Here is a 23,910-nt window from a genome sequence, read left to right on the forward strand (position 1 = left end):
ACACACTCCATTATTATATCTAGATGTTGAAGATTTCAATACTTGGTTCACCAAGACTGGTGCATTCTGGAAAAACAGACACCATGACTTTAATAACTCTGGGGAAACCTTGGTAATCCTGGTCAGAAATGCTTCTGAACCACCACAATGCAGTAACTGATCTTGCAGCTGCGTGGTAAACATTAAAGACCACTTGTAAAATAACAGTAGTTGCCACTTCACTTTCAGTTAACAACACATCAATGTCTCATTCCACTTTTGTGACAGGAAACCTGCAAATAATGGAAAATTCCTAAGCAGCTCATGTATATATCCTGTCAGCAGTGTAAGGCAGTTTGATGTGCTACAAAAATAATTGAGAAACAAACCTTCATCAAAAGCACCAATGTGTTTGCATTCTTTTCTCTGTGTTACAGTGGAGGTTTACTTATTTCTTTCAGTAGCTGTCAAACTTCTTAGAGAGGGAGGATACAGCTGGGTAAGTGAAAATATATCTCTTCTTGGATTCTAATATTTTCTAAGTTCATCTACAGACTGCTGCATATGACACTACATTCTGTCACTTTATATCAGCATATCACCAGGACTGCTGGTGCAACTGGCAGGGATCTCTGGCACCAGCCAGTGATGTCAAATGTAATTTAATGTGGGAACTGACTCAAAGGACCTGATATTCCAGTGAATATTAAAGGAAGTTCACAAAGGCTCTTTAGGAGCACCATAGTGGCCAAGATGTGAGGAAAGAATGGCAGTGGGTCTTTTGCTTTGCATGGAAAATTATCCTCCTGGGAAGGAGGTGGAAGAGATTGGTGAAGCTTAAGAGTAGCCTCAGTTTGTCATCGAATAAGGGGTGTGTGAAAGGAAGAAAGAGAGCAAAAGTCTTTTCTTCCCTTTCTTCCACATGTAGAAAAAGAACTATATGTTGAGATGCTACAGAATACAGTAATATTCCAGGAAATTAACAGTACTAGTATAGTCAGCTGGAAGGGTGCATATATGGCTGAGGACAAAGAATTAAAAAACCTCTTTTCCTGAAATTTTCTGGTATTTTTTTTTCAGGGCAAGCAAGTGTTGAGAAAAAGCAATAATGTTCAGTGATCATCCAATTTTCTTTTCTGGACCTCCTTAAACCAGGTCTTATAAAGGTCCTCTTGGACCTTTCACTTAGACTTACAATGGTAGGAGACATCATTGCATGACCTGTGGTCCCTAAGAATGGGTTTGCTCTGCATTTTATTCCTCCTTCCTGATGCACACAACCATCTCAGCTGAGAAAGGTATAGCTCAAAACCTACTTAGAAAAGGGATTAGAAGATTGACCAGACAACAGAGGAGAAAATAATTTCCATCGAAGTCTTCAAAACTCCAAGATCTAAAAAGAACCTGTAATTGGCAGAAGTTTCTATGAAGTGTTTGTGGTGTCCCACTTCATGAACAGTCAAGAGAACCATTTGAAGGACACTGAGATGGTTTGTTCCCTTTTCTTATCAGTGCTCCATCTTGAAAAGAGTGGAAGAGTAAACTATATAGGTGACAGATTTGGGTTTTTTTACACTAACTGAGAATCTTTCTCACAAATAGCATTTTAAATTCATCATTTATGGTTCTGTAACATCTCTTTTGCACAGCTTTAGTGAAGCAGGTTGAAGACCAAGTTCAGCATCTGACTTACTCAAATGATAATGATTTTACCCAGGCCTTGAATATACACAAGCTTTAAAGATGTGATGTCACTAAACTCCTTTTGAACATGGACCAAAAGTGGCTCTTCAAAAAGATACTCCCCAAAAGTCAAACTTATTACTCAATTTACAAATTCAGTCATAGCTCCATATTTCCATTGCTAAGTAAAATCCTACTGATTTTTCTTACATCCTTGATCAGGGCAGCTGGGAGAAATGGAGATGATCCTAATTTTTTTCATTCTCAAGATAACAATTTATTAAATTCAGACTTTTGTAAACACCTGAGGACAGTGATATTATTTAGGTAACCCTTACCTCTCATGTAGATGTGGAACGCATCTCACACAACTTTAATATATTAAAAGTTCAGGAGAATGAATCTCACCTGAACAGCATTTCCAGCAATGCATTTTCAGGCAAAAATTCTGCAGAGCTGACATATGACAACTTTAAGCTATGAAAATATGAAGTATGAATTCCCTGCATCGCAGTAACCTCATGGTAAGGGACACACCTCTTAAAAATAATATTTTTAATTGTGTGATTCAGTGACTCCATGATTCATATGCAGTGCAGTGGTTTTGTGCTTGCCACAGAGAACATATGATCCCTGGACATGTAATGCACTGAATCCAGTCATGCTTTGGGAAGCTTCAAAACAAAGCCTCCTGTTTAATATAGGTTATATTTTTCAGAGTTACAAAAAAACTTGCAAGGTTTCAAAGTGACATTGGACACTGTGATATAAAAAGTGTAATGCTACAATCAAAAAAAAAAAAACTATGTTGGGTGAGAAATTTATATAATAAATATATTTACAACTACATTGTTATGGAAATATAGCAGTATGCATATTTCTTTAGCATATCTTTTGGACATGTCTCTTCAAAAATTTTTTTCCTTGATAAATTCTTAAAATTCTTGTATTCCTTTATGTGTATTTTTTTTTTCTTGTGACAGTGTTTCCTCCCCATATTTTTATTTGCATTCTTTTTCAACTACTGTAAACAAAAAAAGGTATAAAATATATCACTGGCAAGAGCAACAAGTCTAAATAAGTATTTTGGATGTATTCATTGTGCTAAAAGAGATTAAAAAAACTTTTGCCCTTGAAAGAAAATTGTGTGCAAAGACTGGAACAATGGGAATTTATTTGTTTCAGTTAGCAATAAAATTTTCAACACCCATCTAATTGCCTTTTCTGACTTCATATCCCAGGGGTCTGAAGCCACCAGCTGAGAAAGTCTTAGGGAGAAACACACTGAGAAAGAAAGAATGTCTTTGTAGTAGCAGAACTCAATAAGAAAGTTTCATCATCACAGTTATTGTCAAAAAATTCAGATTCAGGTTTCCAGTTCAATAATATGTTTAAATTTCAGGATTTTCCTTCACTTTAAGCAACAAAAAATAAATGAGCAGATAACAGATACGCTAACATGTATCTTTTCACGTGGCTTCTGTGTGCTGTTTAAATATTGGTTTGTTACTATCTGAGATCTATTTCAGACAAAAGAAGTGTTCCATACATTCAGTTGCAGAGAATTAAAAACAAACAAAGCCCCCAAACAAACAAACAAACAAAACACATCTTTTTCCATGTCTTTCATAGAGAAAAGTGCAATCTTATTACCTCAGGAGAAGGTAGTCTAGTCATCTCTGTCTCACCACCAAGTGGTGAAGAAAGAAGTTTGTCACCTAGAATACTTTTTAAGCAGTCTGCCATTACTTCCTGTTGCTTAGGGCTGCAGTGGTTCTCCAAAGACAGCACAAGTGGATAGGCAGATGACTGAAAACATAATTTAAAGATTTTATTATTCATAAATAAAAATAGGATCGCTTGCTTTTGCAAAATATCTTACAAAAGTTCCCTTACCAATCTGTATTTTCCTTTTTTTTTCAAATGTTCAGAATATAGGTCAGCTGGAACAACTGTGTTAATAACACATAATTATGTGTTAATAACACATAATAAACGCTCACAATATTTATGGAAAAGAGAAAGTACAATTGAAGAAGAGAAAAATGTATCTTCGGGATGTTTGGGGGGGGTTAAAACAGTGCTAGACATATACAGAGGTGCAAAAAGAACTGTTTGGTTTTTGAAAGGTAAAATCATATTCTAAAATTAAAATTGATGAAGTACAGCAGGATTAAATGTCTTCTGCTTTAGTTTATGACAGATTTTAGCTGATGATATTTCAAGCTGAGTATCCTTAAAGCTTGTTCAGAAATCATTGCCTTTACATTAACAAGCTATGCTTCTACTTTTTCATAATATCACGAACTTTTCTTGGGACTCTTCACACTTTGCTCATCACAGTACTCAAGCAAGACAGGCAAAACAAGGGAAATTGAGTAAAAATCAGAGAATAGCTCAAATGAAACACGTCCATATAGACTGTAAAATTAAATCTCACAAATTGCCAGTAATACTGGTGGCTACCGAAAACAAAACCTCTGAATAAAATCTTTACTTCAGCAGGACTTAAAATTATCTTTTTCTAAGAGAAGTACTGTATTTTTACCCTGTCTTCACCCTTCTCCCCTGAGCACTTGCTATTAACCACTAATAGAAGCACAGCTGGTATGAACCATTATCTATTGTGATTTTATCATCTTACTGTAACTTGTCCCTGTGAAATGAAGTTTGCAATATAGTTAAGTACAATATGTGGTGTATTAGCAAGAGCAGGAGAGTTATATCTAATGTGTTTTGAAGAACAGTGAAGTAAAACCACGTTTTTTATTTCACCTTCAAAATCAGAGGCTAATTAAATTGTATATAGAAATAAGAATAGAAAAAACACAGCTTTGATTAACACTGAGAAGGCTATAAAAATACATGCATAAAAATTCATATAACTGTATGATCATAGATGTATATATTTAAATATAATGCTGGCCTGAATTCAAGAGTTATCTTAATTTCATTCAGGACTTTATTTGAGCAGGAGTTTTGTCAGAAACCTCTATAAAAGCCTGAGACAGTGCCAAGAACTCTCCACCTTTTGCTGCTTTGCCAGAGATGGGCAGAAGGGACACTGCCCTAATGAGTCACCTGACAAAAAGACATCAGTAGCTGGCAACCTGCATCAGGTTCAACATTTAAAATAAAAGGAGAGGAAATGGAAAACAGAGTAAGTCTCAAACTCAGCTATAATCTAACATTGTTGTCTTTTTCATAAGCTCACATGTAGGATATAACACAGTCTGATAGCAACAGAAGAATAAGTGAAGCAAAAAGATTTAAAAGATACAAAGGAGTAAAACACCAGACTGATTCTGAAGTAGTTGCTCACTTTATATTCAGTCCTTGCTTAAATGATCTCAGGTGAGCATTCCACCTAACAAAATAAGTAAGATCACCTGAATTCTTTGCAACTAGTTTGGTTTATAATCATTCAGCATGTTTACTCTTCCTTAAAAAAAGATTAAAAATATATGAAGACCAGATAGCACGATTTTCCTGTCATTAATTTCAACAGTGCCCACTGCCACAACAATCTGCTTCCTATTGCTTTACCCTTGAGAATCTCTGACAACACCCACATCCCTGGGCTTTGTTAAAGCCCCCATCACATTCCAACCAACTGATATATACAGACAGGTGTGTAAACATACCATAAAGGCATACTTGTCAATCACATGGATCACAGAACGAAATGGGATCTTGCTTGTTAAAGTGTGCCCGTGGTACACCACGGGTTCGTTGTTGGAGCCATCCCAGCAGTCGATTTCCAGGCAACGACATCCTTTTAAGAGAGCACTTTGAAAGAACAATAGAAACAATTTTCTAGTGAAAAGAAAGCTATCACGCTTTTTTATAGAAGTTGTTGTGTTTCTGTTTACAAGCCACATCGGTTAATCACCAAAAAAAAAAAAACTCTCTACTTTTTCATCATAAGAAAACCAAAAGAAATCCTACAGAATTATATAGATATAAGACAGAGCAATACTTTCTGTTGTTTGTCTTAGCTATGTTAGGTAATAAACTATATTGGAGCATTAAAGAGTGAGGGATTACCTGAATAACCTTCACCAAGAAACTAAAAACGAGGGTCAAAGATTTCAATAAAGGAATTGTGGGATAATGGTAAACTGGCACTTAAAATAGAAGAATAAAAGTTTGAAATGGCCTTTTCTATTACTTTTCCAGGACTTGCCTGCAAGTTTGAGGATCACTGTGCTTAAAAATAACAGCATTGCACTTAGAGAGTCAGCTTGTGCTTGGTCTTTACACAATTCAGTTGTTCTACCCCCACCCTGCTTGTAAGAGGGAGTGCTAAAGTTTCTCAGGTGCCTTAAATTTACTGGTTTAATTTTTAATATGCTAATGGCATCCCTTAAAGGTCTTAGATCTCTAATATTTGCCTTGGAACTAATTGAAACATTTCTTCCAGATTATTCCACTTAATTACCAACCTGTCTCTTACATGCTGCCCTTCACGTTTACCATATCTCAAAGATGCCTCTTGCTGATTTTAGCATTTTCCTCACACTAACAGTAGATAAAGATGAAGAGATGGGGGCTTATACCCTCTTTGTAATTACTTTCAGCAATGCAGTGTTAGCATCATATAATTTTAAATCCTGTGAGAAATTCACTAATGTTTCTGATTATTGCAAGTCATTAGGGAATATTCAGAGAGCCACCAAAACAAAAAAAGTTGAGATAGGTGACAGTTTCAACTGCTTTCTCATCACTGATGTAGTACAAATAATAGGAATGCTGGACACTTGTCTTCCAAGTTCTTAATACTTTCTGCCTCCTCTGTGTTGCTGTTATTACACCATCCCTTTTCTTCTTCCCTTTCTTGGCAATAAGGCATCCTGGTCATCAGGTCATCATCATCTTGGAGTTATACACTGCAAAGTTTTTCCTCCCTCCTGGCTACCAGAGTGCCCATGTTTTGTTGTTGTTTTAGTTTCTAAACTTGCAGCATGCACTGATCACAGATATCCTTGACATGCTCCAACACACTGTGCCCTTACATGCTATATATTGATCAGATTAGAGTTTGCCTGGGAATTTTATATTTGTAACAGGGAGTTATTTATTTTTGCATGGCATGTTGAGATTAAAAACTGATTTAATCATATACTGTGTGCCATACTATAGATTTCATTTGCTGAAAGGTTGATTTTTTGAGACGTAAGTGAAAAAAATAGATTGTTTCCAGACTATGAACAGATGGTTTGGCAAGTATATTGAAAAGTCTATACACAAAATAAAATGCCACTCTCACATTTTCAACTTGTATCTGTGATGGCTTTGTTCCTGATTGCCAAGTAGGATTATACGTGACCTAGTATTCATTTAAAAAAACACCCAAAGAATGTTTAAAATATTAAAAATCAGTATCTAAATACCTGGTATATCCCCACAAATGACTGGGTCCCATTAGCTGGTCAGCTATCAAGTAGGTGTTGTGGGAAGATGAAATAAAATAGTCACACAATGGCTGGTTCATGTCTTGGTAGATGGTCTTGTGCTGGCTTTTAAATATCGAACATTCGTCTGAGTTCATGTACCTTACAAATCCCTCAAATGACATCTGCTTTTTTTTCCTCACTGGAAGAAAAAAAAAAAAAAAGCAAAAGCAAAATATCTCTGATGTGAAGCTAAACTGACAGTTTATATACTTTCCATAATTTTGACAGTCAATTCTGAACACTGCTAAAGGGTACTCAGCACAACACTTTCCTGCAATTTTAAAATTCCTAACAAACATACAAATACAAACAGCAGATAGGTACGATTCTGGGGCTGAATTGCTGTGGTTCAAACTTTTGAGAGGAAATAAATGTGTTCTGACATTTTTATTCTTCTATGGACACCAGTAAGAAGAGTTTACAGTAGTCCTTGCTCTTTATTTTTGGAAGGTAATGTGCACTAAGATAACATTTTTTTCTCTTTTTAAAAAAACAGAGATTGTTCTCCAAAACACCAGTCAGAAGCTGTCAAGATAATCTTGCAGAAGCTATGATTCCCAGCACCAAATGTCCTTCTTAATGGTGGAAAATCCCAAATAAATATTGATTAAACAATGCTTGGAAATATTTGAAATAAAAATAGCATTGTAACAAAAGAAACGACTGCCCAGACAGATGAATTGCAAATCAAGGTTATTACATTACTGCATTTATAACAAAATGAGCTAATTGCCTCCATAACAGTGATAGTCATCCCATTTGTTTTGGTTTTAAATGATTTAATGACAAGTAGAACCATTACACTGCCAACTGCTGCTCCCAATGTCATGTTTTGAATGTAATCATTTTGCAAATGATATAATCTCAAAAGTCAGCTTTGCTTCAAAACATAGTTTGAATTAGTGAGGGATTTTGCCCAGTTCTGACTGTAAAATAACCATTTTGTCATCATGGTAGGCTAGTGATATATAAGCATATATCACTATATATATATCACTTGCAAGATATATAAGCAAGATTACTTTATGTTAACAATAACTTACAGATGCATGTATACAAACTTGGGGGGAAGTTGGGAATGGAAAAAAAATAAAGGAAAAAAACCTGCACAAAAATTCCTTTTCTGACCTCTTAATTCCTAATACAGCTATAAGAATCAGCATTTATGAGCTAGAATTGCAATTATCGATCTTCAGTATGTGTACAGACTGAAAGCTTTACACCTGAATGAGAATTTATAGAAAATAATTATTTCTAAATTACACAGGTTTTCGAACAAGAAAACCTGGAACATTTTGAAATTATAAATAGAAATAGAAAATAAGGATGAAAGCCACTCAGACATCATACATATATTCATCCTTCTTCTAACCCAAACAAATGTTATTTCTACTGAAGTCTGTTTGAAGCTATTCTTACAGACATTCATTGATGAATAATCCCCAGACAACCCAGTAAAACCACTTCAACACCGGAGTAACCTTATTGTTAGAAAGTTTTACATAACTTGGAAACAGAAGTTTACCCTGAAACTTCCTTGCTATCCAAAATATTTATTCTGTTTGATACTATTCCTCTCCTCTTTTTTCACACTTCACCTGTTTGACAGACCAAGTCTGCTACTGCACTTCCCCTCATTCCAATACCTTCCAGAAGAAACAAATCCAATTCAGGGCATCTTGCTGTTTAGGTCAGGTTTTCTTAGACTTCCGAGAATTTTCATTTTTCTTCTATCCACTAGTACTGCTGCTCTCTCACAGAATAAAACTGGATACTATTTCTTCATGAAGTGTCCTGACAAACTGCTACTCATCCTTACCATATTAGAGATCATTGCATATTTGTTATTTGTTCCAGGTTTTTTTCTGGTAACTGACCGTGCCTATTTCCTTGGATGTTACCTTCCTAAAATAAATATTACATTTGATCTTTCCCAGTCTTTCAATTCATCATCCATTTTCTCATATCTTCAAAGGTAACCATATTAGTCAAGCTTGTTACAGTCAATTTTCTAAGAACTTGGCTTTGTCAACCTTTCTTCACCTATCTGAAGAAGTCATTTAAGCATGTCCTATCCTGATTTATCCCTATTTTTGACTGAGATTTTAATCTGGTCCCATTAATAATATTAGGCCACTAGATCGTACCTAGGCAGTACATCAGGAATTTCTTTGGTCTTCTTTTAACCAATATATTTGCAGAATTACATGGCTACCCTGATGACTTGATAATTCTGTCTTATTTGGTATCCTGACTTTGATTTATCCACATGCACACATTGTATTATTCAATGCTTGTAGCAACTGGTTTAACTTTCTACTTTCTGGGTCTTTAAAAAGCAGTTTGAATTTTTTTTACATGTTGCTCAAAACAGAATACATTCATTCTGGATGCTTAGCATATAATGAACTGCATGAGTCGTAGACAATTCCTTTGAAGTGAAGGCTTTTCATCAATGATATCTAGTTTTTATTTATTTTTCATGCTCTATATATTTATCTCTGTAACTAAAAATAAAGCTGGTAACTTTGTGGGGGGGAGTGGTTATTTATTAACAATTCTTAGTTTTATTTACTAACAATTCTTACTTTTTGTTCCCCTGCATTTATCTTTTAAATTAGTGAAAAACACTGACTTTCCAAAGTTTTGCTTATTTTCTGAATTATTTATGATGCTTTCCTGGCTGTTCTTGTTATTAACAAAAGTTAATTATAATATTCTCCAGAAGAGAAATTATATATCGATAAACAAGCTCATGACCATAATCCTCCCAAAATAAAAACATATTATTACTTTGTTAGTCCGTATGTAAGATCTTGGACTTCAGTAAAATATTCCACTTGTGTTTCTAATCAAAGGAATAAAAATCTTTTTGTTTTTATACAACTCATTACAGGCCCTTACATTAAACTGGCTTATATTTAATTTTCTCAGGGATCTCTAGTTGCTGTCACTGAACTGCATGCAACTGAAGTTACCATCATGTTTCTGGAGAACTACCAAAACTACAGAGTTGTAAACTGAGCTTTGCACTAAAAATTCATAGAATCATAGAATCACCTGGTTTTGAAGGGACCTTAAAGATCATCTTGTTCTGCCCCCTGTGCCTTGGCCATGGACATCTTTCACTAGACCAGGTTGCTCAGAGTCCCATCCAACCTGGCCTTGAACATTTCCAGGGACAGGACATCCCCAACTTCTCTGGGCAGCCTGTTCCAGTGCCTCACCACCCTCACAGTAAAGAATTTCTTCCTGATATCTGATCTAAACCTACTCTCTTTCAGTTTGAAGCCATTCCTCTTTGTCCTGTCACTGCACACCCCTATAAGAAGCCCTCTCCATCTTTCCTGTAGGCTCCCTCCAGGTACTGGAAGAGGGGCAGAATCCCCTCCCTCACCCCGCTGCCCTCACTGCTTTGGATGCAGCCCAGGACACTCCAGGCTTTCTGGGCTGTGAGTGCACATTGCTGGCTCACATCCAGCCTCTCATTCACCAGCACCCCCAAGTTCTTCTTGCCAGGGCTGCTCCTGATCTGTTCATCCCCCTGCCTGTACTGACGGTGGGGATTCTCCCCACCCAGGTACGGCACCTTGCGCTCGGTCTCGTTAAACCTCACCAGATTCCCATGGGCCCAGCTCAGTTCTAGCAGCATGGGCAGCTCTGGGAATTGAGATATGCAAAAGACCTTCACGTGTACATAAATGACATGCCATTTGATAAAATAAATGTTCAGAAATATGATGTTTGGTAGGTCATAGTTTTGAGAGTTTAAGATAATGGTACACTTAATTTTTTATTACTGCTACTGTTTGTTCACCCCTCTCATACCAGGGGAGAAAACCTGTGTTTCTTCAGAGCTCTGTCCCATCTTTGTCTGATGAAGATACCAAAACTAGCTAGAAGTGGAAGGACCTGCTTGTTAAATTCTAAGGATTAGCACAGTCATACTATTTTCTGACCATTTACAGACATTTTCTCCTTTTACATTAGAGGAAGTGGGAATTCATCTCCATAACTATTCTGCAATGAAAAGATATATTCATCAGGACCTCATATTTCTTCCTGAGAGGAATATCACCTTTATGTCCATCAGGATCCTTCAGCAGTAGTTAGTGTGTACACATATCCATTTCGTGTAGAAAGAAAAAGAGAAGGCAAGAAAATATATTTGTCATCTCTTTTTGTTTACAAGGTTCAATGCTTTTTTCTTGCCTTCCTCTTCTGGATAGTCTGCGATATATATTATTAATAATAATCCTTTTTTTTCCAAATCTAATTTTAAAAAAAATGGTTTTCCCTATTCCTCCTGTTAAGGTAAACTCCAGCTCTGCCACATATACAAATACTGTCATATCAGAGAGGAATTATAGATATAACCTGAGTATTTGAAAGACTTGGATTACATGATATATTATTTTTAGAGTTTATTACATTCTGCTTTCTAATTTATCTTGGAGCTATTGTGAAAGTATTTTTCTTTCTTTATGGAAAGAAAAAAAGTGAAAACTTTCATTAGATATTTGCTGCCCTGAAGGGACTGAGGCCTGTGCAGATCCATGCTGAAGCAGACAAAATAAATAAGTCACTACATGCTGACCACAGCCTCCTGCAACACCTTTTCCCCACTGAAGGGACTGAGTACAACCTGCAGCCATCAGAATTGGGAGGAGAGGTGTCTGGTCTGAAGTGGAGACTAGGAGGTGGGGATGAGAAGAGCCTGAAAGGAATTTGAGACTAGGAAATGGGGAGAAAGGTGTTTTCCATGTTTTTAAATGTATGTATGTGTTCTTTGTTTCCCAATAGTTAACTTGGTAATTAAATGTATATGTTACTTGGCCACCAGAGATATTGAAATGTGTACAAATAGGTGTGTAGTGGGAATTTTAAGGGTGAAGTCATGAGAAATGCAACCAGAGACAAGGGATGTTACTCTGCTATATTGGAAGAAGGAAGCTTTCAACAGTTGTTACAAGTCAGGCAGAAACATTATCAGTTGGAATTTCATACTATGAAATTTTACTACTTAACATCGGATTAAAAGTTTCATCCTCTAAGTGAACAATAAAGACAGAAATATTTCCATGACTAAGTTGTTCCTTTTCTACTCTGAGTTTATATTCTGGGGACTTTGTTTTCCACCTGACCCACACTTATAATTGGTGCACACTTGAATAAAGTATCTGAGCTGCAGTGGAGTTTTCTAAGGGCTTATATCTCATAATTGTCTTCTGCCAAAAGCTTTTCCTGAGGCTGGATATTTACACACTCTTTCACACATCTGAATTCTTATGTCTCATAAATCCAGAGACAAACATTGTCTTAGTTGAGATTTTGTTGAAATTTGGTTTGCAATGGCCAATGGGATCAAATTTTCTCTCCTGCAAATGAATGCTCTCTATCTTGCTCTGTCTTTAACACACTCATGCACACACAAAAAAAACCCCAAAAATACCAAACAAAAAAACCCCCAAACCAAAAAAACCCCCCCAAAACAACCCAACAAAGTTTAAAAGACTGTATATCCTAGGAACAAACTGAAAATGTGGGTTTTTTGTTCACAAATACATTTTGGATTACTCAAACTCTTTATCTGACAGATGCTTATACTGTTATTTACAAAGTAAGCACGTTTTCAAGACAGGATTGTATTTTTGCCCTGTTTTTGTACTGCTTAGCAGAAAAATAGAGAGACAAGAGCAGAGTCTTTGAATGGTACTACTCTGTAAATAATAGTGGGGTGCACCTTCTTATCCTCAATGTGCCTCTAATCCTATCCATGTAAATACTGAATAATAAGCAATAATTTTTTTAAAAAAGAGATATATGCCAAGCTTTTTAAAAAAGGTGCATTTAGCTGACATGTTTTCTTTAACCTCATTTAATGACTGAAGACTTCTATTCAAAATTAATAATAAAATGAAGAGATAATGGAATATTTGTGTGAAATAAAACTGACAATTGGATGTTAGTAAGACACAACAGTCAGGTGTGAATCACATATTCATTTTTTGTGATCAATTCCACAAAAATGGTTCTTTCTGCCAAAATGCAAGCTTTTAGCACATAAAAAAAATCTGTTAATGCAGCGTTTTCCCATTAGACATTTAAATTGTACAATAAAAAGGGATGAGTGATGTATTCCACACCGTTCCTGAACAAGCTACAGTACCCTCAGAGAGTTAATACAGAGTTTTCTGGCTCAATAGCATTGGAAAGTCTATGTACTAAATGCTATAGATGCACTTATCAAAGCTGTATGTAAAGTCTAGTCACTGTTTTCATCTTAATCTTGACATGTGAGTGCTATCAAGTTTATCAGATAATGGTTATTACTATTAGCAGACCAGTCAATCGAGTGTCAAAATCTGCCCTTTTCCCTTTCAGAGGACAAGGATGGCTGATGAGTCCAACCGATCATCCTGATGCAGAGTATTCCATACCAAATTGAGAACAACAGTTACACAAAATGGTCTATCACAACACCACACGAATCATTGATCGTGTCAATCATAACTGGAACTTTCCAATAAATGTGTTTGAGTGGGAGTTTTAGTTCACTCAAAGGAGCATTGAACAATACAGTTATTATTCCGTTCAGCAAGATTATTTCCAATTACAAGGCAAACAAATTTTATCACAGATGAAGAAACAAACAAGAATTTGGCTCAGCATCTGAAATTTAAACCAGACATTAAATTAAACCTGTGGAAACTCCAGTTGATATTTACAAATGTGTTTTCTAATGGACTAAAGATTTTTTCATTGTTTAAGTGTGTTATAGCTTTTAGTTTTCCCATCAAAACAGATAATACAAAAAAAAGGAACCTTTTAAACTGGTAACTTATGCAACTACTTAGCAAACATAGTAGTCCTCAGAAAGAGCAGAATATATTCAATAAAATACAGTCTAATTTGAAAGGCAACCTTGGAGAGTAAAGGCATAAGGAATCACATGTTGTGTAGCTGCTACTGGACAGTAATGCCTCTTCAAGAAACGTTTTGACAGGGTGATTCATTTTCTTCTTCCACCACAGGATCAGCATAGATATTTCAGGATTATTATCCCAAAAGGAACACTTCTCCTTGGGTTTATTTTTTTTAACCAGTTATCAAATCCACCCATTTTCAAAGACCGGGAACCAAGGAAACTGAAAAATTAAACATCTGAGATTCATATTCCACTGAACAAAGTAACAGCTTGCAATAAAATGTATTTAGGTCCTTTTCATAGCTTAGTTGCAAATTTTGCCTGAAGTTATGTTCAGTGAAACTCAGTAGAAATATTACACTACAACTTGAGGCAGCTTTCAATAGCTGAAGAATACATGTTACAGCTTTATAAACCTCTCCTCATCTCAGAATTCTCATGATTCAGAAAGGATGATCATGAAGATCACACATAGGGCTTATTCTGCAAGCAAGTCAAGGGGACAAGTCTTGTCTGTGGCCCTGCATTGTCAGTGAACGACTCAAGGGAGAGAAGACAGTACAATGAGCAGAGAAGAAACAAGGTAGATAAGAACCCTAAGAAAAACAAATTAAAAGTGTTTTGTTGTGACCATCGGTGAGCTGAAGGACAGAACACGTGGAAGGACAAGGGAAAAAGAGAAATAAATGACAGAAAAAAAGAAGAGAGCAGAGAAAGGATAGCACCATGAAAACAAAAGAAAACACAGAAAAAAATAATAAATACACAAAAAGGGATTGCTTTTAAAAATACTTAAGCCATGCATACCTTCATCAATGGGTTCATACTTTGAAATAAGTTCAAAGGCAGTTGTTTCAGTGGCTTCAGTGTAAAACTGTTCTTTCACAAGAAATTTAATGAGCTGGCTGTCAGGGAGAATTTTGCCGTCTGGCGAGTAAGCCCGGAATAGTTCCTGAAATTCAGATCTGTGTACAATAGCTCGATAAATTGCCTTGAAGTCTTCCATGCTAATTATATGTCCTGAGTGTTTGTCAACTGTTTTCTGGAAAAAAAAAAAAAGCAACCAAAAAATCCACCACAAACCCCAATCAATACAAATATATGCTGCAACACAAAGAGACACACAAACCACTTTATTCTAACTGATCATAAGAGCAAGAACCAAAGAAGAATCCTCAGGCAACAGTGTGTTATCAGATCATATTCTTTAACTTTTAGATTTGATTTTGTGCGGTAAAATATTTTATACAGATTAAAATGGACCATATGACATAATTAGCATCTAAATAATTACAATAAATTTATATTTAATGTGTATGCAATATTAAAACACATTATGCAAAGTCTCTAAAATGATGCAAATTAAAATAAATTTGCAGCATAAAAGTTATCAATTAGAAAATATATCTAATATAATATTTCTCCAACAGCAATTTAGACCATATTGTAAATACTGTCCATTAAATTTCCATACAAAACACAGCAACCAGTAATTTAAAAATGAAATAAGGATGACCAAATTATCATGAGATCCAAGTCTTTCAATACATCAGATAAGAAACACTATTAAAGTTTGAAGACAAGGTATTTTATAATAACCTATGACATCATGTTCTATTCTTAACAAGCCAGACTGGTTAAGTTAGATTAATTATTCACACTTTCAGAATTCTTAAACTGTAAGCTTGTTTTTATACAGCTTACAAAATGTTAGTATAGTAATTAATTTCAATGTTCCAGTATAAAAGCCACTACAAAGTTTAAAAGGGTAAAAGAATTTGAGTAGAATACTTTTTTACCGTTTCTGCTTTGAACACTTTTCTCAGATTTAATGATTCTATATTTCCTTTAAAATTTTCTACTCAAGTAATTGTGCATACAAAATATAAATCTTTCTAATGTTTTAGCTTGCATTATTGTTAAAAGTTGCCAAATTAAGAGAAATTTGATGACAAAAATGCTCACAAAAGTCACAAATAAATGGCAATTAATTGCCTCAATGATTATCACCGAAAGGTGATCAAAATTCTTAATAGTTGGTTCCTCAAACTGAGACTACCAAAGAGCCTAAATTTCACCATCTAAAACATGGCACTTACTTCCCCAAAAGTGTCCATAAACAGGAAATTACTTACTTGAGCTCTGGCTTTGATCAAGACTTTAATGAAGACTTTTGATTATTGCTAAGTTAGATTAGTTTTGAAGTTATACCTTAAAACCTAAAAGTTTAATGATACATTACCACCTCCTTACAATGTAGTTCCTACTGTACTTCTGAATAAATACAGCAGTAGGGTCAGAACATATTAGATAACGGAAACAAGTACTAAAGTAAATTTCATGAGGAGTTCTAGTGAAAAATCTTACATATCAGTACTTCAGTATTTGTTTTGAGTTTGTGAAAGAGAATAATAATGATCATTTTTAACAGAAAATATTTCAATACAAAGGCTAATTACACACATTTCACTATCACTGAGAAATTCCTCAAGGTTGATACCTTCAACCTGATTTTTAACATCTTTAAGAAAGCTGCAAATTTGCTCATTACTGTTAAAGAGGAAAAGAAAATACCAACTTATTTTGGAAATAAATAGTCTACTAGGACTTGGGAGATGTTCACTTGGGCACTGACATGGAGAGAAGCTGGGCAAAAAAATTAAAACTTCTATCTCACTTGCCTCTTCATGAAATACAGGCAACAATGCTCCACAGGAGAGCTCTTCAAATTAAAAGTTATAAAAATCATGTTGCTATAAAAAGATAGTTATAAATTTCTTCTTGGGGGATTTTTATTATTCTTCTTTTTATTAACGCACATCAAATGTTTGCTATTCAGAAAAAGTATCTAGACAAAGAGTCTTGAGAGGAATTATATGCAACTGTATTATTCCTTAAAAATCTTAATGTTCATAATTCTGATATTGTTCAAAGGAGCGTTATATTAAAATAAACTAAAGAGAAGAGACAAGAAAAAAAGCGCAGATTTTTCTTTACAAACTATGTTTTCTATAAAATGTATTTTTTATGTATAACCATTTGATTAACTGTTGATGTGTAGTTACTTACAACAATGTCAGCAAGATTCCCTTTCAGACTCCTTTGTATTTTTACATATTATTACACTGATGAAATATTTGGACCCCCAAGCTACTGAATACACTAAAATCTCACTCAAATGGCAAAGAATACCTGTAAGTACAGCTACAAATATCTAGATCAGGCTACTGAGCATAATATGTTAAATACAGCTAGATCAGACTTTTTCTTTGCAGATCACTTCCTCTAATAATTACTCTCTTCTCTACCCACAACTGGCCACCTCTCTCAAATTTCTGTCAGAAAGCAAAGTAGATGGAAAACTGAGGAAACTGAGAAACACTTTTAAGTTCTCATGGTTGGCAATTCTCTCAGCGCAGTGCAAGTTCCAAAACCACAGGAAGCCTCTTTAGCAAGCGTTGAGCTCATGCTGCCGGTTTTACCTTGGCTTGACAAGGCAGAGAACAATGAGAGAGGAACACAACAGAGTGAGGAAAACACAATGCCTTCCCTCTGCCTGTCTGCCTGTCAGCATGACGTGACCTGAAAGTTTCTGACTCACCATAGTTAATTCTCCTCTGCCAAACTGGGACAGAGTCAACCAGTTGGTTACAAAATTCTCAAAAGAATCACACACACACACATATATATATAGCCACTTGGTTTCATTCCCTTAGAAATGTTTTACCAGACAACTGTTTTGGGGGGAAAAATGAGGTAAAAAGAAAAATCATAGAGCTTTTGAGTCAGTTCTAGAAAGGACCAGAAGAACATGTAAACCCAGGATGTCCTAAGGCCCCCTCAAATTTGCACTATTTGCTCACTGGGACAATACCCACCTGCTGATAGTTTTCTTCCCTACACCAAATTAACCCATCAGTAAGTCCAATTCCTAGCTGTACCATGTAACCTTATAGAAATCTCTTAAACACTTCCATAACTCTAGGCCAAATACTTTCCCTGGGGGTTAGAGTACAATTCCTATCCATTCAGGCACACCTCCTAAATCCTAGAGAAGAGGTATAGTGAAGAATGAATGACAGTGTGCTTCATCTATGTTGTTCTGAAGCCCAAGCAGCTCAGATAAGTCCATGTTGTCCTGCTGGCAAAAGGATTTTTAGGAAGTTGCTCTAATGGCTCTGTCTAGGATCAGACAGGGCCATCTGGGTTCCTTAGCTTGATCACAGAAGCTGGATTAGATGAAACTAGAATATTTTAAATTTTCCCAAGTGCAGACATGCTACAAAAAAACTGGGAATCAAAACTTATGTATTTTCCACCTTATACTATTTTGTTGTGGCAAAGAGAAGGCGTTATGTGAGTGTTGGTCTTTTCTCCAACTTAATAGGACAGCAGGGAATGGCCTCAGGGTGTGCCAGATTAGATATTAGGAAAAATTTCTTCACCAAAAGGCTTGTCAAGCATTGGAACAGGCTGTCCAGGGAAATGTCTGAGTCATCATTCCTTGAAGGTATTTAAAAGACATGTACATGTGGTGTTTAGGGACATGGTTTAGCAGTGGATTTTGCAGTGCTGGAATGGTTGGACTCAGTGATCTTAAAAGTATTTTTCCAACTTAAATGATTTGGATTCTAATGCAAGCCCTTGGTTATCTATTTTACACAGAAACAAAAATTATTTGCTGATTTTGCACACTTTACTAGCATGAAATACACTTCTCAAAAAAAAAATTTAAAGTCAGCAAATGTAAGACACTTATGTAACTGAACTTCTAAACTTATTTAATTACTTAACCTACATATACCTTACCTTGAAAATATGTGTTACATGTGCCTCATCAAAAGGTATTTGCATTTTTTCAAGCAGCCTCATGCAGCCCTCTAAATCAATATTCCCAGTCTTGAAATCATTCTGAATGACAGACCAGAACCACGTAAGAGAAATGAGGTTAAGGAAACTTCTGGCCCACGACATTGCCTTTTAATGGGGGAAAGAAGGGGAGAAGTTTAGTTCTGTTAAACCTAAGAAGTTTGTGCTTTGCTTTTCTCATACTCTAGAACATCCTTGTCTTCTGGTCTCTGGGAACACAGCGGGCTCTGAGGCGTGCAAGGAGAGACTTCTGCTCTGTTCCCAAAGACTCTGAGGGCAGTGACAAGAAGGGCCAAAGGCAGCGTGTGAGGGAAATCAGGAGGTGGTCAGGGTGAAGAAAGGGGTGTAGTGAGAGAAGGGAAATGTGGAAGAGGCTGAGGGGAGCAATGGGGAATGCCAAGAAGCCTCAAGGAGTGAGTGTGCCCAGCACTGCGCCCACCCAACCACATCAAACTGGCCCCGGCTGACCAGACTGGCTGCCCCCCTCCATCCCTGACACCCATCTGGGGGTCCCATGTGTGCCCAGGCTGGATCCAGGCCTGGGGGGAAGAGGCATGTGGGGAGTGTCACAACAGCAGCTGTCACAGGACAGGGAGAGGAGGAGGAGGTAGAGCAGCCAAAGGATATCTGTTCTCATCCATGCTGGCTGTGCATCGCCCGCTCCAGTGCCTTCACTGCAGTGGCGTTGCCAGAACCTAGCTCCAGTTCACAGAGGGCTCCTCATCCCACAGTGCCCTCTCGGAACTGCACAGAATGTTTGCTCCCCCATCCCGCCGGGGTTGTCCCGGTGCCGCTCTGGTGATGTCACAAACCGTGGGCGCCCAGCACAGGCCCCTTCCAGCCTCTGCTGCTGCCCCCCCGCCACCATCTTGTGCCTTTTCCTTCGAGCCCAAAGCGGCCCTCGTGGCCTGCCCTCACCCATCATCTCCCACTCCTTGGACAGCCCACAGCCCCAGAATGGGCACCAGGAAGGAGCTGTTTCCTATATTCAGCCAACTGTGCCAGTGTCCTGCTGGAGAGTTGGGCCAGCTTGTCCAAGGTGTGCCTGCTCTGGTCCGGGACGACAAGCTGGCGAGGCAGGAGGCTGCCACAGCAACATCCTCACCCTCGTCCAAATAAACGGGGACACCATGATACTGACCCACTGCAACAATTTAGGGGGAAACCTCTTTCTTTGGCCCTCAGGATAAACTCCCTTCTGAATCTGCCCACCTGGGTGGGGGAAGCAGCAGGTTCCAGGGCACAGTGTGATGGCAGACACTGAGGAATATCCCAAGGGATGGAAGCCCACATGGGTTGCCACATCCCTACCGTATGCTCACAAACACCCTGGGCAAGAGGAGCTATCTGTGCCCTGCTTTGAGACCCACCAGTATCAGCCTTCAAACCACTGGAACAGCCTTTGGAAGTCAGGCTGGATTTTGCCCTGGCTCCACGTACCACTGATGTTACAGGGATCCTTTTCCTCCAGGCACGCTGCTTCGAAGCTGCCAGCCTCCATGTAAATGCCAGCAAGCCTGAGATTGAGACTCTAAATGTGACAGACCAAAGGCAGTTTGCCACAGATTTTGTGAAACTTGTGAAAGTTGAGGACACCAAGTTTCATATTGCCATTCTGGAAAACATTCAGGTTTTGTCAGAGGATATATGAGGGGGAAATCTGTCGAGGAAACTCCCTGTTAGTCACACTTTTAATGAACTGGAATAAACTATTGAATGATCAGCATCTGAACACCAGTGTCTCCAATGTCAAAGTGCTTCCATGGTACTGAAATAAACCCTTTGATATGGTGTCCTAAATATAAAAAAGAAGAAAAATACAAAATGGGGTTGTTTGTTTGATTTATTTCTGGATCACTCAGGAGAGTACAGAAATTTCCATCAGTCAACTACCACTTTAAAAATAATTCAGGTTCGTAGTGACTGGAAATAATTTGCTGTAGTTTTTTTTTCGTTTACTTCGTGTACTTTTCAACTGCTTTTAAGGATACTAGTAGTGGTCAAAATGTCAAAGGCAGGTGAGTCAGCAAGCAAACTCTTACTTTCCTCTGTAATTTTAACCAATATGACATTCACTTATGTAACTTCATACTAAATAAAGCACTGGTTATAAGGAAAGTTGGTAAGGTAGGTTGGCATTATATCCAGATTTTTTCATTGGTACTGTGAAACGCTGTAAATTCAGCCTTCAGGAGACATCCCTAACACAGGCTCATGAACAAAGGGAGAGCAGTACACAGGAGGAATAAATTTCTTATAGCTAGTGCAGAAGATATTTCAGGACTGATCAGGGTTGTGTGCTGGGTGCTGAGGCATTACAGAATAAAGCAGTGCTACTTCCCTTCTCCCAGTGTTCCTTATAAAGGTCAAAGGAATGTATGTGATTTTGGTTTACTTTCAAACCATGACAGTGATTATCACATTTATCACAAGTTATTTCAAATGCCTACCACCTTTGCTGTTTTCTGTAAATATAACTTTTAATTACAGTTTTATCAGAAACAAAAGTTAATTTCAAGCAGTGATGTAAACACTAAAAAATATTGACATAAACATTTAAACATTATTTTACAAATGCTAGATGTTTTTAATGTAAGCACAAGATTTTGTTGTTGTTCATCACTGATGATGGCAATTGCAATGTCACATGGGTTGAACATGCCCTCTCATCTGTGGCTTTATAGGTTCACTGATCAGACTGGTCATGATTGCTTTCACTGTCTTGGTTTAAAAATGTAGAGAAAACATCATGCAAAAATGCTGTTTTCAAGTTTCTTTTTTGATAAAAAATGAAGATTTTGCATTCGTACTGACCCCTGATTTGGGGGATTCCATTTTCTATACATCTGGAGTAATGAAGAGGTGTTTAATACAAAAACCATGTTTCTACATCATTCTATATTGTTGATGATTAAGTCATAGGCTCAATTTTTATTAATAAGCACACTAATTTACAAAGCCTTGCTGCAGAAGACTATGTTGCAGTGTTTTCAATATTTGAATGTAACTGAAATAAATGAAATAGTTCCTTTGATACACACTGAAATTCTTCAGATTTGCATTGACTAGAGCACATTTTTCATCTGGTCGCTCATCTTTATGGCCATTCAGGGCAATGGTTCTAATCCATGTGCAGGAAGATGCTCATCATGCAGGTTCCTTTCCTGCAAGCAGCAAGCAGGCTGCTGCCCTTCTAACAATGTCCCTTAACAACACCTTTTGCAGATGTCCATTTGTTAGAGAATCTGCACCATGCACTTGAATAGGAAGAAGGTTGGAGCATGGAGAGCATTTTCTGTGCTCCTTTGGTTCTTCAGAGAAAGCTGCATTACCTGTGGGTCATTTCTCTTTTCACCCCACAGCTGCTACTGGGTTCCATCCAACACCAATCCAGCCCTTTAGTGCCCATGTTGCTGCTGGAGAGCATTCAATGACCAAGCAGCTGTCTTTACATGGAATTTGGTTGAGTATGTGATTATTCCTTTATTGAAAGTAAGAGGAATTTATTAAAAAGTGTTATACAAGCCAGGGATGCTTTAATGAAGATAGCCTGTTGTGAGTGTAGTTCACATCTGCAGTACAAAATAACAGACGAAATTTTGGACATAAATTTAAGTACTAACAGAAACAGGAACAAAGCACTAAAAATTCTGGATTGTGAAAAAGCACTTTATTCAAACACAAATATTGAACATGAACAAACAATAAGGAACAGTAGAGAACAATGAAAAAGACTGAGCAGTCAGATGACTTTCACTTTCAAGGTTTATTCCACCAGACCTTACGAGATGCAAATATATGGTATTTTGCAATATACTGTTTGGCCTGTAGAACTCAATTCTCTCTTCTTTAAAATGCAGTTTCTCTATGGCAAAATTGTAACAAAGAGTGTAATAATAAAAACATTTAATATTGTAGGATTACACAGTCTTCCTATCTTCCCCATCAGACTACCCTTATAAACTTTTCATTATCCTTCCATTTCCTTTCTCTATAGAAGAGGGAATCTGTGAAACCAGAATCTGCAACAGAAGCTGCTCAGAGGGATGGAATTTGGGCAGAGGAAATGTTCTCATCAGACTGAAAATGCTCACTCAGTTTTCGCAAGGCCTATGAAATTAATCTGGGAAAGGTAATTCCAATACAGGCTTTGCCATTTTTCCCTCTGCGTTCTCTGGGATGGGCTTGGCATTTTTTAATTGCTTTTGTAAAGAGGAAACTTGGGGAGGAGTAAACATTATGAGAAGAAAGTGAAGATGCACAACTTCATTGAACACTTGACTGAACTTTTACCTATACACCTTTGTGACTCTGCTTGTCTTTGAGATTTGGTTGTAACTTCTTACCTTTTTGTCCATACCAGGAGGTTTTTTTGTTACATAGGGAATACATGACATCTGTCATTATCTTTATTCCTAAAATAGCCCTCTTTTTCTCTCTACTGCTTTGAAAACAATTCACATTCTTATAGATCCTTGTGAATCCATCTCTTTTTGTTGTCATCAGCACCCTGTATTTTAAGAACAGAAATGAAGGATAGGCATGTGCAACAAAAACAGAAATTCAAGTTGTCCAGCTGTATCATGCAGTAGGTTCCCACTGCAGCCAGTACAGCATACCTGGAATTGGAGTTCTATCTACCTATTTACAATCATAACTATCTGCTGTTAAAGACTTGCTCTGTACCAGCAAAAACACATTATCATCAGTTATCTTTCTGTAATATGCCCCCAATACTGCTTTTTTGTTCTTGTCTTTGGTGGTTACTGAGTGGCCCTGGTTCTTTGTCACAAGGAGAAGATCATCTACTCCATCAGTTCAGAACAGTTACACAATAAGATGCAATTTTCTTTCAAAACAAAACAGAACTTCTGTTGAAACTCCATTTACAGGCTTGCAAACTCATTGGAATCATCGAGTCAGTACAAATGTACCTGAGCCAAATTGGTTCAAATTTCTTTAATTCTGACAATACTTTTGAATCTATCATTAATT

At 36.9% G+C, this 23,910-nt stretch overlaps 2 protein-coding genes across 2 annotated transcripts in view; one reads left to right on the top strand and one right to left on the bottom strand.

The window, feature by feature from the left end:
- Window positions 1–19,687, bottom strand: part of PLCZ1 (phospholipase C zeta 1) — a 47,046-nt gene extending 27,359 nt beyond the window's left edge. The window contains exons 1-6 of the mRNA XM_018080212.3: window positions 19,543–19,687; window positions 18,856–18,979; window positions 14,854–15,088; window positions 7,056–7,257; window positions 5,307–5,451; window positions 3,316–3,471 (exon numbers count right to left, since the gene is read on the bottom strand). Coding sequence (XP_017935701.1) covers window positions 3,316–3,471; window positions 5,307–5,451; window positions 7,056–7,257; window positions 14,854–15,088; window positions 18,856–18,979; window positions 19,543–19,556 — 876 coding nt within the window. The 5' untranslated portion in view covers window positions 19,557–19,687. The remainder of the gene's footprint in view (window positions 1–3,315; window positions 3,472–5,306; window positions 5,452–7,055; window positions 7,258–14,853; window positions 15,089–18,855; window positions 18,980–19,542) is intronic.
- Window positions 19,688–19,789: 102 nt separating this feature from the next.
- CAPZA3 (capping actin protein of muscle Z-line subunit alpha 3) lies at window positions 19,790–20,687 on the top strand. Its single transcript, XM_025895925.1, is given in 6 exon segments — window positions 19,790–20,002; window positions 20,005–20,081; window positions 20,083–20,152; window positions 20,155–20,331; window positions 20,334–20,608; window positions 20,610–20,687. Coding segments are annotated over 6 exon segments (807 nt in total). The 5' UTR covers window positions 19,790–19,872.
- Window positions 20,688–23,910: the final 3,223 nt, after the last annotated feature.

Source organism: Manacus vitellinus, unplaced genomic scaffold, assembly GCF_001715985.3.
Source record: "Manacus vitellinus isolate BGI_N305 unplaced genomic scaffold, ASM171598v3 scaffold_5_pilon, whole genome shotgun sequence".
NCBI lineage: Eukaryota > Metazoa > Chordata > Aves > Passeriformes > Pipridae > Manacus > Manacus vitellinus.